This window comes from Hippichthys cyanospilos, chromosome 8, assembly GCF_059441005.1.
Source record: "Hippichthys cyanospilos isolate Australia breed blue-spotted pipefish chromosome 8, RoL_Hcya_1.0, whole genome shotgun sequence".
NCBI classification, from domain to species: Eukaryota; Metazoa; Chordata; class Actinopteri; order Syngnathiformes; family Syngnathidae; genus Hippichthys; species Hippichthys cyanospilos.
In genome coordinates this window covers 11323007-11336929 of record NC_142376.1, presented here as the reverse complement: position 1 = coordinate 11336929, position 13923 = coordinate 11323007, and the positions used below count along the sequence as shown (strand labels likewise).

Sequence of the window (13923 nt, the reverse complement as noted above, 5' to 3'; positions counted from 1 at the left end):
GCGCAACATGAACGTCGTAGCATTGGATATCATAATATTCACTTGCACAAAAATGTACCGTTTAAATGATGATTAAAGAACAAAAGTAAGCGAATCAAGCAAGTATCGAAAGATTAAAAGTAACAGTCTTTCAAGTCTTTAAATCAGATGGGAAATGTCATCCATGGGCGTCATTCAAGTTCTCCTAGTCGAGAGCACACTTTAAGATAACCTGTTTATTTTGCGGTTACAGTGCATGCTCTGCAAACAGACACAAAAATGGACCTGGATGTCCTCCAGTATTTGGCTAAGGCCAAGAAAAAACAAGGTTTGTGTTCCCACAGGCGCAGTTACTGTTGAAATACAGTATGCTAGTTGTATTGTATCTGTTTGTTTGTGTACAGACGCCGCAGCTTTGCAGTCTGCCTTCAATGAATTGGAAGAGATGACAGAAGCTGACTCAGGAGGAGCACACAGCTTTGAACAACATATGTACATCTTCTGTGCAGAAGTAGCTCTTGAGGTAGGGGACAACAATTAAAATAATGACAAATACACTTCGCTTGTTCATCCCTCTGTGCCCTGCTATTGAGTGACACCCGGTTCAGATTGTCCCCCGCCTGCTGCCCATAGCCACCTGGAATAGGCACCAGCAGGCCTGTGACCCTAGTGAGGATAAGTGGCTTTATAAAATGGATGGACGGACATTGCTCACGTTATGTTTTGCCTTATGCTAATTTGCAAACACATGCAATACACTCATGCACATGGAGAGAATCACACTGCGAATGTGCCTGCGGCTTTACATTTCAGGTGCATGCTTATTACAGTAGATTATCTAAGTCCACCTATACAAATTTCCAGGGCAGGTACAGTATGTGACTAGTTTTGTATGTAACTCAAGTGGCAAACTGATAAGCGTATTGAAATATTTTTTTTCTTTCTTGTTGTGTTTTAGCTGGGTTGTTTGGAGATAACTGCAGCCTGTCTAAAGAGGTTCTTTGACGGCTGTCCACCAGCTGATCAATATCTATGTCGAGCCTTCCTCTGTCAAAGCCAGTTGAAGATTCCCCCACCCACAGGGAGCATTGTAAGTACTGTATATTACATCCAGCTTCTTGGTTGAGTTGCTTTAATGTGCTGAAATGACGCACCCTGCAGGCAGGGGTGGGAGGGGGGAAACGGCAGTAGAGGGAATGATCGGCTTCTCAACAAAGACTTGATCAAGTCCCATCGTTCACAGAAGAGCTGTTCTAAAGACTGTTCTTCATTGGTGAACGTCACATCAGTAGCTCTCAAGCTCAAGCAGACATTTTCACGTCTTTCCAGAGATGTTTTATGTGCATTAACCTTTTGGAAGGAAACCTGCCCCAACAGTTGGTTGCAACCTTTTCCCCAGTCTGAGGTTGTGGCCACTCCTGAGCAGGGTTTCATTCAGGAAGTCCCTGTACATTGCTACATTCACCTTTACTTCAATCCTGTCTGCTTTCTTATTTCATATCATCTCCACAATTCCTTTGACTTCATGCTTGATTACACTTTCACCTGTGGGACCTTACTTAGAGCAGTGCTTTTCCAAATCATGTCCACTCGACTGAACTTACCACAGGTGGACTCCTATTAAGCTGTGAAACCTATTGAGAATGATCAGTTGAAACATGAAGAGCCTGTGCTAAATTTTGAGCTTGAACTATGTGCATCTGTTGACCCAAAACTAATCAAATTCTGGCTCAGAAAAGACTGATTCAATACTTGGATAAATTTGACCCAACTGCCTGAGGGTTTTGAGGTTTTCTTGTTTAAAAAAAAAATTAAAGGCCCATTTTTGGTGTTGGTTATGTGCAAAACAGACCAAAAGGTTGGGTCAAACTTACCGTACCCAAAAATTGAGAAATATCTAACACAATTGTTTTTAGAGTGTATTGCCATAATCGGGAGGTTGGGCATCAAAATTTGCAGAAGGTACCCAAGAGCCTTCTGAAGAATATCCTTTTTTTTTCCACGTGTCTAAATGTACCAATGTGGTCAATTTCCAATTTTCCCCCGAAATGTCTTCCACAAATATGATATTGTGCAATAATGTGCAAATTTCCAGCATGTGAAAAGCTCCGGTGCTTTTAGTTTTACTGACACCTGGAGAAACCATTTTAAACTGTCACAACTTTTCCCAAAGTGCCTTTCAGTACAATGAGGGGTAATCATAGGGCCATTTGAGAAACACTTGTTTTGGATGTTTCTGTTGAATGATTATTCAGATGAAGACTTTTCACTGTCCCATTCATTGTTATTTTTTCTTTTAGGGAGAATTTAGAGAGAATGTGCAGTACTTTCTTAAAGCAATCGACGTTTCAAAGCGTGAGAAAAAGTAAGTAATCATTCAACACAATTGATTGTCGCAATATCCATGAACCGGAAAACAACATGCATATAAAATATACCATCTGTGGAAAGTGTTTAGACGTTGTGCATGAGTGTGTGTAATTAAGTCTAATTTTCTACTACATGAATGTTTGAATGGCAAAGAATAAATAATTAAATGGTATCTACTTACTTACCATGACCTCTTGTTGACTTTTGGCTCATCTGTACTGTGTTGGTTTAAGTCAAACAGCTTTGTGGTGGGTTTTTTGACAACATACTGTGAATTCATTCCCTTGTGTTTCTCTGTACAAGATGCTTGGACATCAGCAAAGGCAAGGAGGCATTGCAAATGCAGAAAAGTGTCAAATGAGCAAACCCCCAACTAGCACCTAAGGGAATATGTATGTTAAAGCCAGACAAGTACAAAACATGCTCTCTGGTGGATCAATTAGCACTAAAGCAGTTTATTTAGAATTAACACACTTACTTACTTTTTACACATCCAATAATTTCCCTACTGTGGCTCATTAAACAAATAGTTGAACTTCTACTGTTTTGCGTTTCATTTTACTTGGCATTCAGGCTCAGCACAAATAATGAATAATGTTGTACCAATGCATTGTTTACATGTTTATATATTTATATCGGGTGTATTTATATTCACAGGCTATATAATTAAAAGTGTTGCTTTTCTTTGTTTTGCTTGTGGTTTGTTTCTGGCAGATCTCACTACCTTGTGTTCAATACCTCAGTGCTGTATCTCCAGATGATACGTCCTCTCCTGCAGCCGGGGCGGTGCTGCCACCTCATATCCTCCCTCAGGCAGGTGGTCAAAAGTCTGGAATTGGTGGCAGACAAGGATCACAGCTGGAGGGCTGAACTCATGATGCAAGTGGCACCCATTGCACTCTTATGCTCATTCTGCATTCATGGGGATGGTATACAGAGCTAATTAAGCACCATTTCATGCACTGCAACAGCTTTGTGGACCCCCCAATTAATTGGCTTGCTTCACATCTAATAGAAAGGAGGAAGTGAGCTGATGTAAGCTGTCTCATGTTCATGAAAACACCTCAGGTTCAAATGCTAATTTGGTTTTTGGTCACCAGACACAATGTACAATGTGTATACTGTGCAGTGTGATGTGAGTAAGTTTTAATTGGATTAACAGTTCCTGACGGAACACACGGTGTAAATGACAATTTTTTTTTTCTATCTCAGTCCATAGTCAGTTAGATTGTGTGACTGAATTTCATGTTCATTTTAAATTATAAATCAAAACCATCCAGCTGCATTCGTGAACAGAAAATTGAGGAGACAAATAAGACGTTGTTTTATGTAATTTGGGAATCACATGGATATGTTCTGTTTTGGACTTCAAAACGATGTGCTACCACTGTATCTACTGCCTGCATCTGTTCAGGCACCTAATTGACTCTCTTTTGGACGCTGGAAAAACTGATGATGCTGCAAGTTATGCCAGAGTTACAGAGGAATTCATTAGAAAGCACTGCCCACATCTTTACTCAAACGTCTTTCGTTCACAGGTATGCAATTGAATGTCTTCACAAGAAAAATGCAAAAGAATAAACTACAGTATATGTTATAAAAGATACAAATCAACTTTCTAAAGATATTCTGAGTTAAAACGCTTTTAAAATTGCTGAACTTTCAAGTCAAAATATATAGTATTCTCTGTACCATATTTAAATCAATGTTCCTTAATATAATCATTGCAAACAATGGAAGTATACGGTGTAAATTTTAACCACATTCCTCTTACTTTAGGTGTGGCACAACCTGTCAAAAAGGGATATCCTCATTAAAAAGAGCCGTCAGTCGACTGCCTTAACTGTCATTTACAAAATACTACAATTTAGAAGGTAAGAAGCTTTCATATACTGTTATATTTCTGCAAGCAATTGAAATGCATTTTTATTTGCTTTTTCTCAATGTGAATCATAGTAATCCAAACTAAATTCACAATTTAGTGCCAATTTAAGTAAATGTTTTCTCAACTGGTGAGATGAGATCCAAATTTACAATATTAATCAATTAGGATTTTTATGTACTACAATATCATGATTTGTGCTGCCTATTTCTATAAACAATTAGACTCATAATTACACTACTTTTTTCTTGAATTATACAGTATGCCATCACCAGTGCCACAATGACCTTGAAAAAGTAATTTAGCTATTTTACTGATTACCTGCTCACTAAGGTTGCCTATTTACTTAACTGATTACTTGCATTAAAAATAACTAAATCACATCACAAGTTACGTTAATGGTGACATTTTGCAGATACAGACCACCCTGCTTAACGCAAAAACGGCACCTGGTTTTGCCACTTAGGATGTGAGTAACAGTGACAATGAAGAACTAAGTTTGTCTTTATTGAAAAAAAGTAAACCATTCTGACTAATATTAATGACACATTTCATGATTTGAGAATTTGCTTTTGTTGTTGATTTAAAAAAAAGTGCAGTATCACTGGATTTAACAAAAATCGATTTTTAATTATTTCTAAAATAAAGGCACGCATACTTGACATGTTTGACTAGCGTTGTAATGGCAAAACTAAATATTTATAGTGTACATGTATATGTATAATGTATTTAGAATGTACATCATGTAGACATTTAAGAATTTATTTAGGGTAATTCCTGCAGTCACACAATTTGTGCATGTATATTGTCTTGCAATCTATGTTATTAAAGCGCTGGCAACCAGCTCAAGGTGTCACCCCCCTACTTCCCAAAGACAGCTGGGATAAGCATCAGCATGCCAACAACCCTAGTGAGGATAAGTGGCTGTAGAAAATGGATGGATGGGCATTATTGAAGCTATGTAATACTGTAATAACTACTGACTGTGCAACAAACTTCAATATTTTTTTCTGCTAATACAACTCAAAATACTGACTTTATTTTCTTTTATCTTGAAAACACTACCATGTTGCTCGTGTGAATGTTTTGACTTCTCCCATAATGCATATCCCAAAGTTCAATACCAAAGTTTGTGGGTATTCAGTAATGCACGGTTTCTTTGGAGACTTTAGTGAGTGCTATATTGCTAGGAAAGGTGATTTTTTGCGCCACGTGAGTGTGAATTGTGTCACCACATTGATTTTGAATTTCTGTACTTTCTTTCTGTACTCTCTGTACCTACATTTTAAAGGTTATGAATGCAGTATACATACACAAAAGTAACTTTGGGTCACATCAGAAACGTAACTAATCGGATTACTTGTCTGAAAAAAGTAATGCATTACTGGCGTCATTGGCTGAACACCATAGATTTCTTTACTGAAGACATCTTTGTTTTTAGATGGTTGGGAGAAATAAACGAAGACGAACTTGCAAAAAAGGACACTAATGAGCTTGAAGAGATTTTTACTCTTCTGGGGGACTCCACAAAACCTTCGCTTCGGGCACCTATCCCGCCAGCTAACAGGTACGTATCCTTAAGTGACCAGATGAAATCCAATTTATAACGTTTGAACTGGGCAATGCAATGTTTTTGATATTATGTGTTGGACTTTAGAGTGTCCTTCCTCCTGGAGCTGGCTGTGCTGGCCTTGCAAGCGAAGAATCATAAAGTGGCTGCCAAATGCTTAAAAAAGTTGAAGTTAACAGGGGAAACTGTGAGTGCCTAATATTGTCTTAAACTCTTGAAGCATTAGCAGGACTCCAGACTTTACACAACAGGTTTAATATAAAACAAATCTTTTTCTTGCATCTTACATCAAACCCTTACTCTTGAATTGCTCTGTCCTTTTAGAGTATCGGTGAACAAATAGTAATGGAGTGTGTCAACTGTGAAATAAACCTCCGGAAGAAAGAGACAAAGACGAATGACTATTCCAAATCCAGTGTGGAGGTGCTCCATCATCAGACACATCTCAGAACATATTAATCAAGTAGTAATTTTTGCAGTTTGATCTGCAGTTCACAGTTAATAGTTTCACTTATTTTTTAGTCAGCATTTTTTCCTGCTTAATAAGTAGAAGAATTGATGGCTGTACTTTAAATAAATGCTGAAATTGCTGTTCAAATAGAGCTTTATTTTTTATTGTTAATGTCCTCGTTATTGCGTTCACTAATATGCTATAATCATAAAGCACCTGATTATCCTGGGACTTTATCCCCATTTTTGAGAATAGCGCACTGTGATCGAAGGATTGTGTCTTCTAATTGCTTCAGAAGATTCTGTTTTCCCCCCAGGCTCGTCTAAAAGCGATAGGAAAGCTAAATCAGTGTCTTCAGGCTGCAGTCAGAGAGGGGGACCCTCAAGCCGTGCAGGCAGTGTGTGCGACCCAGTGGAGCTTCTGTCTTCCTCTGTTGCAGCACAATCTCCGCAGACATGTTAAGGCACCTCTGGCACGGGTAGCCCAAGCACTAGAGGACATGCAATGGTAACTAATTTCATTGATTTTTATTTATAGTCAGGTGTGCATCTTTTAGGGCACTGTGTACCGTAACCTGTCTTGTGTTGAGCGAAAATAGCCGTAAGATGAGAGTCTATCTCGACATCCTTTTCTCTGGCAACACTATGATGTCTTTGTTATGTAATGAAATTATATGAAACGAAAGTGAGCACCACTCCCTCCCACCTTACTTCCCCTAAGCATAACCCACAACATATATTGTCCAATAAGGAATGGAGGAACCCCTACTTTTCCAAAACCAGGCAAAGATACTGTCATATTCTTTCAACCAGTAAAAAGAGAAAAAAATAACTGCAAGTGTAGCATACATAAAGTTCTTGAAACAGTATATACAGTATAACAGGAATGTTATAGACTGGAATAGACAGGAGTTACAGACTGGAATAGCCGAGTTGTGTATGCTTAGGGTGGCCAGATGTTTCGAAACTTGTGCGGATTTCGCCTGCCCTATTGTTTTATCCCACTTATTCTTGGGACTCATCCCTGTGTCCTTTTTTTTTGAGTTGTTAAGGCTTTGTCTATGTCACAGCAATTCATATAAAATCAATGTATTTGTTTCTATTTAATATCAGAAGAGTACACCTTAACATGTTAGTTAGTACAAAATGCTGGTTTTGGTTCATCTTTTAAGGGTAATGATTTCATTATTCCAGCATGCTGTTCTCAGTTCGATGTCAGGTCCACGCTGAGCTTGCAGTGACTGAAGAGGAAGACGGACTCCTTGAGGCTTCAATGACTCACCTACAGAAAGCTATGCTGCTGGATAATGGCACACAAAAAGAAAGATTGTCGTCAGCTTTCCATCTTCTGCAGCTCAGAAGAAACCTTTATCAAACACCCTCTCGGACCGAGGATAAAGCCGCCATGCTTATGCAGCAGGTTTACAGCACTTTGTGTGACACATTTTAGCAGTTCTAAAAGCTGTTCATGGTAGGATTTTAGAGAGAAAGAAGACATGTTTATTAATAAGGAATAGAAGGAGATCAAATAAAATCAATGCAATGCCATTTAAATATACAAGTTTAATAGGACAGTTTAATTAGTGTGTCTTAAGGGTGAAATACATTTACAGAAGAGTATACGCAAGCTGAAGCATGGTGCAAGACCGGTTTGCACATCTGCCTGATTTTTCAGAGGTCCTGGGTTCAATTCCAGCTCGTCCCGGCCTTTTGTATGGAGTTTGCATGTTCTCCCCATGCTTGCATGGTTCTTGTTGGGGAACCCCTCTTTCTTCCCACGTTCCAAAAACATGCATTGAAGGTGTATTGGAAATGACAAATTTCCCTTAGTTGTGATTATGAATGGGAATGTTCATTTGTCTCTGTGTGCTCTGTAATTGGCTGGCAAGCAGTCCAGTCTGTCCCACGCCTACTGCATGAAGACGGCTGGGATAGGCACCAGCACGCCAGTGAGCCTAGTGAGGATAAGTGTCTATAGAAAAAGTATGTATGTATGTAAGCCGTACCTACAGTTAAGGTCAATTGTCCTACTTATTTTTCTTCATATGCGCATACCACAAAAGTATTTAAAGTTTCTCTATTTTGTTACTTGATGATGATGAGGCAAAAACGTTTTGGTTATATTACTTCTTTTTGAAACTACTATTGGGGTGCCGTCATGTTAAAACCACATTTACGATTCAATTACATATAATTCAGTGGTAACTGATCAGGTGTGCTTTCAATCTTAATTGACTACTCACGTGTGCTTTCAAACCAAGATGATGTGTTCTGAAAACATAATCTCACTTTTATGAATAAATGTTGAATGTATATTTTCCAGTCCAAACTGTGCCAAAATTTGTTTTTATTTTCTCCCTGTACACTGTACTTGGCAATAAGCCCCCACTTTTTCTTTCAGGTCAAGGACAGGCAGCCACAACAGAATACTGATTGTCGACCCTTACTGCTGACTGTGGGACAACTATTGGCCCCCGCTGATTTCCAGATGGTTCTTAATGCAGACAGCATCTCGAAAAGTACAAGTTCTTCTTTACATTCATTTTCCACATTGTTACGAATTGATTTACTTCAAACATCTAAAAAAAAACCCACAACATCTTTTCACAAGAATTATCGCGATCAGTCTTTTGGATACATTTTTTTTCAAACTAGCATGTGAGCGTCATTCCTCATTCATGCAAGGACATTGCCTCTATGTCGAGCATTATAGGCCATGATAGATTTCATTATACAATAACATTGTTTCCTGTTTCACATTGTGTTGCTGGACTGAAAAAGATTTTCCGCTATGGCAGATTACATTTAATTAAAAAGTAATTTAGTCGACAGCAACGATCATAGATAACAAATAAAATGAAGGATTAGCAACGGCACACACATATACTGTACACACTGTTGCAATTTGAACCACTGCAGTCCCTGACCTTGCTTCTTAATCCAATTACTACACCAAAAGCCCTGTGCTGCTGAGACCATGGCATATCTAAATAAGATCTAAACAAGAAACTCTCTTTTAAGTTTGTCTTGCTGTGTAGCCATTGACATGACTGAAAGGAGCATTGATTCACACACATTTCCTCCTCTTGCAGTGTACGTTTTTGCTTTGCATAACCATGCATATTTAATCATTTCTAAATAAATGATAGGCGGGCACCGAAGTCTTAAGAAACTGCAACAAAACAAATAGAATATTTTGTGCATTCATAACCTCTAAAAGACCTACCTAATAAATTATGAAAATACCACTTTGCAACATAATTAATTGAGTTTGTTTGACTAGTTACCAAAGCCAGTGTTGGGTGTGGACCAATAGCTCAGCTCTCCGCTGAGGCTCATAATTACTATGCAGCTGTACAGAAGTTAGATGGATACCTGGATCGACAAGGAGAAAACGCTGACAACACAGAGAGGTGTTTTGTATGTCTGTGAGCGTGCATATGTGTGCGTTGGCAAGTTGGTTCTGCCAGTTTGTTTTTAAACTGAACATCTGAATGCCATTGCAACTTGAGAAAACCAATTGATTTTGAACTGCAACCATAGTCAACGGCATTCATGATCTAAAATGTGATCTTTACACAGTACTGTATATCTTCTCTTGTGCAGATTGCGGCTGTGGGCTACGCTTGCAAAAACTGCAAGAAAACAGGAAGTCTGGGATGTGTGCAGAGTGGCCGGTCGATTTTGTTTGCTCTATGATGAAGCGAGATCGAAGATGTCCAAATGTCACAGTAGGATGCTCAATGAAAGGATCATTAAAGCTCACAAAAGGCATATAATATTGGCCAGAATACAAAATTGACCCATTTAGTTGAAGTTATTAACTGAAGAAAGACAATTGAACTCCTATTTTACATTTAAATCTGTCATAGCACACACTTGAAGTAGTCATTTCTATTAATTACCAAGGCTCTTGTTTTTGTCTGCCTTGGATTGGCTGTCTGTGGGTAAATTCTGTCGTCATTACTCAACTTGATCAAATTTTCATTAATTCATATGTTCATGCATTCATTCATTTATTGCGTTAATGTAACCATTACGTTTTGGTGACAGCGCTCACAGTAATGACCAAATCATATTTTCATTAGTGGTGAATTAAATGTTAAATCTTATTTGATCGCAAGTATATTTTAGAAACGCTTTCTAGATTAAAAGCTGTGATGTGTTATTTAGATCTTTTTAATTTTGGGAGCGTCAAAGCGAACAAGAAATAATCATTGCCATCTTTAAATTATTTAGTCAATGGATTCAGTATGAGTTTACATACTGACGTCTCGATAAAAGCCTTGCTAATAGTATGATGTGCACAAAACCGTTAACTGATATACTGCCTAATTTGTATTCAGAGTCAAGATGCTCCGAGGAAGAGAGCTCTGTTGAAAGCCTTAGCAGCTATGAAGAAACTCAACCCTGTGCAAAGAAGTTGCGTCTTTTGGCTGAAATCTGCTTTATCACTGCCGAGGTATGTACTGTAAGTCTGACCAAATGACCAAATGGCACACAGAAAAGCTGTAAGCCTGGAAATGAACCTGTCACCACTCAACTGCAAGACGGCTGTCTTTTGAAATACTTAATACAGTTCTTGAAGTTTTTTAAAAACTTTGAATCCATAAAGGGCGGCTTGGTGAAAGAGTGGTTAACATGTCTGCTTCACAGTTTCGAGAACCGAGTTAAAATGCAGATCGCTTCGGCCCTCTTGTGTGGAGTTTGCATGTTCTCCCCGAGCCCGCATAGATTCTCTCCGGGCACTCCAGTTTTCTCCCACATTCCAAAAACATGCATAGTATATGTATTGGAATCTCTAAATTGTTCTCAGGTGTGATCGCGTGTGTGACCGATTGTTTGTCACTGTATCCCCTGCGATTGGCTATCAACCAGTTTAGGGGGTCCCCCGCCTAATGCCTGAAGACTGCTGGGATAGGCACCAGCAAGCCAGCAAACCTAGTGAGGATAAGTGACTACAGATGATGGATGGATGAATCCATGAATTCAAGAACAAGGCTGAGATTGGCATTAAAATGCCTCAAATCCGTGGTTGTCAAAATGGGGGTACGTGAGGGCACTACGGGGGGTAAGTAACATTTTAATGGTGTTTCTTCAGGTATCAGAAAACCTAATTAAATCATTTTTAATGCCGGGACACAAGCAATACCAGAAAATTGCATTAATGATGAAAATCCATCCATCCATCTATTAGCTACCGCTTTGCGTCGCGAGGGCGGCAGCTTGAGCAGGGACGCCCAAACTTCCCTCTCCCTGGCCACTTCATCCAGGTCCTACAGGAGAATCCCTAGGCATTTTCAAGCCAGCCGAGAGCCATAGCCTCTCCGGTGTGTCATGGGTCTCCCAGGGCCTCCTCTTGGTGGGATATGCTTGGAACACCTCACCAGGGAAGCGTCCGGTCGGCATCCTAACCAGTTGCCCATAATGAACAGAATCGTGCCAAGTGCACATATGGACACCCTGATGTTTGAACATGGTGTTTGTTATGGACTATCAGTGATGAGCACAGAATTCCAATAACGAAGCACTGCTCGGGTTCAGGTCAGGGGGTCCATTCCTCCCCGTAATAATGAAAATGTGGTAGCACATTCTCCAGTATCTTTTGTAGATAAAATACCACTACAGGGATACCATTACAGATGCATTTTCAAATTTTAACAAACCACAAACTGATGGGACAACACTTTGTTGAGTGAGTGTAAATATGAGTGTAAATATATTAATCTGCTCTTTTCTTTTGTAAATAGTCATAAATTGCAAAATTAACTGATGTAAAAAAAAAAAAAAACCCTCTCAAAACATCATGCAATCAATAACTGTATTGATTACATGGAACCAACAAAGCAGTGATGCAGTGGAGAGAAGTGCATTTATTTTCAAGCATAATGAAAAAGTGTTGAAGTCCGCCATAAACTCAAGGAACTAAATGAAATGAAATAAATGGTTGGCGAATTTTCGTCTAACGCAGGAGGTAATGGAACATACTCATCATGAAAAACAAACTGTCATCTTTATTATTCAGGCTACTGCCCAAAAGCTCCAAATGCAAGGTGTGCAGCTCAACAGTCCTGCAGTCCTCCCACAGGACGTAGGTGTCTCTGATGATGATCCACACTGGATTATTTACAGGTAAAATATATAGTAACAGCCATTTGGTCAAAACGGGAAACACAAAGGCTCCAATATAATGTCATGAAACTAGAGTTGTGGCTATGAATGTATAATAGATAAAAATCGATATTTAAAAGTGTTGGCAAGGCGTTTCATTATTGATTCGTTGTGTCGCGCTACGTTGAAAGTTATGGAGCACACTAGAGTTGTGAATGCACACTTGTATAATACAGAAGAAGGCCCATATTAAAGTGAGGTAACACTGTACATACATCGTACAAACGTGCGTAAGATAATTAATTGGAAACAAATGAAGAGTCTTTGGATTGCCTTAATGATGGTATGTAGTAGTCTGAACTACTGTTTAACTAGGCATGGTAATGAATGCATTTAATTAGAGATGAGTAGACTTCACACAGATGACTGGATACACCTCTCTATTATACCGAGCCGAGACTCTTGAAAGCCATTATAAGCTTTAAACAAATACAGAAAACCAGAAATGGAAATGAGTACGTTATTCAATGGCTATTATGTGAGTTTCACATTTTACCATGATTCGAAAGTGTGTGTGTATATAAATGCGTGTGTGTGTGTGTGTGTGTGTGTGTGTGTGTGTGTGTGTGTGTGTGTGTGTGTGTGTGTGTATATATATATATATATATATATATATATATATATATATATATATATATATATATATATATATATATATATATATATATATATATATATATAGATAGATAGATAGATAGATAGATAGATAGATAGATAGATAGATAGATAGATAGATAGATAGATAGATAGATAGATAGATATTTGTTTCAGAGCCAATTTAAAATTGATGTTATTAATAAAAAAACCTTCAGCCATGCACGCCTTAGCAGACAGGAAATGAAGCAGGCCTTTTATATCCCTGTAACTTCCAAAACGTCTGCACAAGCAACAGAATTCCAATGGATTCTGAAAGCAGAGAAGAGGATCTTTGTGTCAATACCACATGTATTATGATAGCTGGCAGTGTGTGGGGTTAAGGGGATGCTCTGTGTCATGGTAACGTTGAGTGATGCAAAGAAGAACATATATATATTTTTTTGTAATTGCGGTAACTCATGAGGTGTTTGCGCTAGCGAGCTTTGCATTGAAACCACTTATGTTGCACTCGCTGATGAAAGCACCAAGGAAATTACACATGATTTTCTAATTAACCTAATTTCTAGCATGTCTCATGCTTTGCCATAGTCTCAATTTAGCCCCTCATGTGAAAAAGTCTATTTTTGTATTTTGTTTGTCATAAACATGGTGAGAATTATTAAGCTTTCATTTGTGCAAAAAATTTCCACATAACAATTTGGTGCTGCATTTTCCTATGAAATGAAAATGTATCTTACATCTATACATTTTTTCATGATACAGATGCATTTTATTTTGTTTGATTTTATACTATAAAATCTATCTAACTTATAGGTAGCTTCAAATTGTAACTCTACATGTTGGGCTTTTTTTCTGGAAAAAGGCATTTTCCTTATAAAATCAAAACAAGGAAAACAAACACTGT

At 38.3% G+C, this 13923-nt stretch overlaps 1 protein-coding gene across 1 annotated transcript in view; it reads left to right on the top strand.

The window, feature by feature from the left end:
• Positions 1-258: 258 nt before the first annotated feature.
• cfap46 (cilia and flagella associated protein 46) overlaps positions 259-13923 on the top strand; it is a 48925-nt gene continuing 35260 nt past the window's right edge. The window contains exons 1-17 of the mRNA XM_088421480.1: positions 259-307; positions 384-502; positions 938-1069; positions 2280-2344; positions 3064-3228; positions 3764-3887; positions 4129-4223; positions 5673-5798; positions 5889-5988; positions 6126-6224; positions 6569-6759; positions 7446-7671; positions 8653-8770; positions 9535-9664; positions 9858-9982; positions 10598-10713; positions 12277-12383. Coding sequence (XP_088277606.1) covers positions 259-307; positions 384-502; positions 938-1069; positions 2280-2344; positions 3064-3228; positions 3764-3887; positions 4129-4223; positions 5673-5798; positions 5889-5988; positions 6126-6224; positions 6569-6759; positions 7446-7671; positions 8653-8770; positions 9535-9664; positions 9858-9982; positions 10598-10713; positions 12277-12383 — 2087 coding nt within the window. The remainder of the gene's footprint in view (positions 308-383; positions 503-937; positions 1070-2279; positions 2345-3063; positions 3229-3763; positions 3888-4128; positions 4224-5672; positions 5799-5888; positions 5989-6125; positions 6225-6568; positions 6760-7445; positions 7672-8652; positions 8771-9534; positions 9665-9857; positions 9983-10597; positions 10714-12276; positions 12384-13923) is intronic.